Genomic DNA, 3,875 nt, shown 5'->3' on the forward strand with positions numbered 1-3,875 from the left:
AGAAAACCCTGAACCAGCAGGGGTAAAAGACCCCAATTCCTAAGAAAGGTAAAAAAAGGAGCCAACTTCTGCTTTTCACATGACTTTCTTTAAGGCAATTCTTCCCTTTGAGGAGCCCTTCATGTTCGAGAAGCACTGTAAGGTAGAGCTAAATTGTCATTAACCCTCAGAGAATCCCATAGAACCATCACTGCTGAGGTACAACCAGGAAATGGCCAGACCTGGCCCTTCCCACCTCACCTTCTGACCACAAATCCCCTCTGCTGACCCCAGAATCATTTCCTTGCCACCTTTCCTGAGGCCTGATCTAGGATAACCTACACCCCTTCTCTTGACTGATAGCCCCTGTGCACCTATCTCTGAGCCTGAAGTGACCTCAGCCATGGCCTCTCCATCTCAGAAATGTGAGCTGAGTTGGGCAGAGCCAAACTGGAGTGGGGATGGGGGTGACATCCAAGACAGCATTCTGAAGATTTTGCAAGTTCCTAGAGCCAGGCCTCCAAAATGGCCTCACAGTGCCTGGAGGTGTCCTCCAGGACACAGAAGTTCTATCTGATATGTGCTGGGCTGGGATGTTGGCCCCCAGCAATCAATAAAAAACAGACTTGGATTGCCACAACCAATAGGAGTCAAGCTGTGGGCAATATGGCCAGGGGGAGGGGACAGAGTACATGAGGTGAGGTCTCTCCTGCCACCCAAGGGGAACTTGGCTCAGAAGACTGGTGGCCTTTCCCAGACTCCACCTATAGCCATCTCTCTTCGCTCCCCCAGGTAGGGCCATGGATACCATGTCTTCCAGGGGAAACCACTCAGAGGTAACTGAGTTCATCCTGGTGGGATTCCCAGGCTCTCTGGGTCTCCATCTGAGCCTGCTGTGGCTATTCCTGCTGGCCTACATGCTAACCATCACAGAGAACCTAGTCATCATTGTGGTGATCTGCACTAGCCCTGCACTGCACAAGCCTATGTACCTTTTCCTCAGCAACCTGTCCTTCTTGGAGGTGTGGTACATCTCAGTCACCGTACCCAAGATGCTGTTCAGCCTCGCCTCACCCGAATTCCAGCACATTTCTTTCACAGGCTGCATGGCACAACTGTACTTCTTCCTGGCATTGGCCTGCACTGAGTGTGCCCTGCTGGGCGTCATGGCTTATGACCGCTATGTGGCTGTGTGTAACCCTCTGCGCTACCCAGCCATCATGAGCCCTGGACTCTGCAGCCTCCTGGCTGCTGGTTCCTGGCTCTCTGGCTTCACCATCTCCCTGGGGAAGGTATTCTTTATTTCTCGCCTAGGCTACTGTGGCCCCAACATCATGAACCACTTCTTTTGTGATGTGTCCCCGCTATTGAACCTTGCCTGCTCTGACATGTCAGTGGCAGAACTCGTGGACTTCCTCCTGGCACTACTCATCCTGCTGGGGCCACTGGTGCTCACTGTCTTCTCCTACACAGCCATCCTCAGTACCGTGCTGCAAATGCCATCCTCTGATGGCCGGCAAAAGGCTTTCTCCACTTGTGCTTCACACCTGGCTGTGGTGGTCATCTTCTACTCAGCCTCCCTCTTCATCTATGCCAGGCCACGTGCCATCTACTCCTTTGACTACAACAAGCTGGTGTCAGTTGTCTACACAGTGCTTACACCCCTGCTCAACCCAATCATATACTGCCTGCGGAATCAGGAGGTCAAGCAGGCACTTCATAGGGCACTGCAAAGGGCAGCCCAGGCACTGGGGGCCTCCTCCTAGGAGGACATATACTACCTCGAACCCCTACCAACAATGCAGCTTCTCATCAGCTCTTTAGACAGTCAGGGTCAGGTAGAGTAAACAGACAGGTCCAGTACATACTTCCCAACCCCTGAGTGATTGCAAAGCCAGCAATTCCAATGGGATCTCCAGTCCAAGGCAAGCATCCCGTCTCAAGAGCCCTCACCCTGATCCTTACTTAGGTGCTATACAAGGTTGCCCTCATATGAGGGATGTTTCTAAGTGATCATGGTCCACTCACACTAGCAGCCCCTCCCTACTTGAGAGGAGCAGTGCAGATGAAAGTGCCCTGGGTTCCAGGTGCAGATGTTAGCAAGCACAGATCTTCTGACTCCACACATAACAGAAGGACTGCAGCAACAGAGGCGTGCTGGTTCCCCACCCTTGTTGACACAGCCACACATCTGTCATCAAGCCAGGCCCTGGGGTCTCATCACCTGAGTTCAAGGCCACCCTGAGACTACATAGTGAATTCCATGTCAGCCTGGGCTAGAGTGAAACCCTACCTCAAAAAAAGTAAATAAATGAATATAAATAAAAATAAAAGGGAGTGAAAATTAAAATCTATGGTTGACACACCAAGGATGAGGAGAGAGGCCCAGGCAGGGGTGGTAGGGAGGCCAGTTGGAGGAGAGATGATCACCCACCCACTGGTAATGAAGGAATGAACAAAAGATGGATGTATAGGGCCAAAGCATACCCTGGACAACCAGAGGGTCTTGAGGACAATCTATCACTGCAAACCCACCCCTCAGGCCATACCCTGGGGCTCCTCCAACTCCTCCTAGAGCCAATTTTTAGCCTATACTGCAGCCATGACCACCAGAGTCTCACACACACTCAAACCCCACCTGCTGCTCACAACTGCTGATCCAAGTAGTGTCATCCTATCCTCTGAGTACCTCCAAGAGCCCATCTTCCCTGCCTTACAACATCACTGGGTTGGGAGTCCTGCCCCATCCCAGCTCAGGCACTCCCACAACCTGAACCATCATGTGCTATAAAATCCTTCTTTATCCATAAGGGAAAACCCCCAATTTTTTAATTTAGAGATAAAGAGAGACAGATAGAATGGGCATGCCATGACCCCTAGATACTGCAAACAAACTCCAGACATATGCACCACCTTGTGCATCTACCTGGCTTTATGTGGGTACTGGGGAATCAAACCTGTGTCCTTTGGCTTTCCAGGCACATGTCTTAACTGCTAATCCATCTCTCTAGCACATCCCCCAAATTCTTATTAGGACCAGTGTGGCCCATTCCCACCCCTAAGGGTCTACATTGCAACCATCACACCACTGAGTACCAGCCTCACCCATCTGCTCCTGTTGGCTTCAGCCACCCAAACCAGAAGACCCTTTGCCTGGACCTTCTCCCACCAGTTTGTCTCCAAGTAGAATGAAGAGATATATCTCTTAAGCCAGACTGGCTCCTGGTGAGTGTCAGTGTTCCCAGAACTGTTATAACCTGTGAGCATCTCTGGTACAGTGGGGGGCTACACTCATTCTATTCATTTGCTGCCCAGGATCAATATGCCCCACAGAAGGAAAGACCCAGGGATAATGGGGATATGGGTAGTAGGAACTCCTGACATTGAGAAAGGAGAGTGTTCAGTACAAGGGTAGATATTTCTCCTGGAAGCTGATTTACAAAATTAAGGAGATAGTCCTAACTTGAATGGCCCAGACCCTGAGGGCCGAGAGGCAAAGCTCCTGTGGTCCCTTCCAGAAAGACCCCACCCTACACCAGGTATGCCACCAAATACTGCCAGCAATCCTAGAAGCCTACCCTGCATGTATGGGGAGGTCAAGGGCTGTACTCCAGGATGGAAGATGAATTAGACAAGACCCAGTGTTCATGTACCCAGGACAACTTTGGGTAACTAATTGGAACATCACGGTGCAAGCTTAGTACTTGGAGTTACCTGACTCTAAACTTCCACCATAGGCCTGGAAGAAGTGAAAACAAAAAGTATCCCTTCCTAGCCAGATGTGGTGGTGCATGCCTTTAATCTTAGCAGTCAGGAGGCAGAGGTAGGAGGATAGCCATGAGTTGGAAGCCACCCTGAGACTACATAGTGAATTCCAGGTCAGCCTGAACTAGAGT

General features: G+C 50.7%; 1 protein-coding gene across 1 annotated transcript; it reads left to right on the plus strand.

Annotated features, from left to right (window-relative positions):
• The first annotated feature begins 779 nt into the window (after window positions 1-779).
• LOC101617576 (olfactory receptor 6B1-like) lies at window positions 780-1,745 on the plus strand. The gene has a single exon (XM_004669632.3). It carries the CDS (start codon window positions 780-782, stop codon window positions 1,743-1,745), a length of 966 nt encoding a protein of 321 aa, XP_004669689.3.
• The last annotated feature ends 2,130 nt before the right edge of the window (window positions 1,746-3,875 follow it).

Source organism: Jaculus jaculus, chromosome 1 (genome assembly GCF_020740685.1).
Source record: "Jaculus jaculus isolate mJacJac1 chromosome 1, mJacJac1.mat.Y.cur, whole genome shotgun sequence".
In the NCBI taxonomy this organism is placed as follows: Eukaryota; Metazoa; Chordata; class Mammalia; order Rodentia; family Dipodidae; genus Jaculus; species Jaculus jaculus.

Coding starts and splice junctions, on each gene's coding strand:
- LOC101617576 (XM_004669632.3), top strand. CDS start 780: ATGGATACCATGTCTTCCAGGGGAAACCACTCAGAGGTAACTGAGTTC.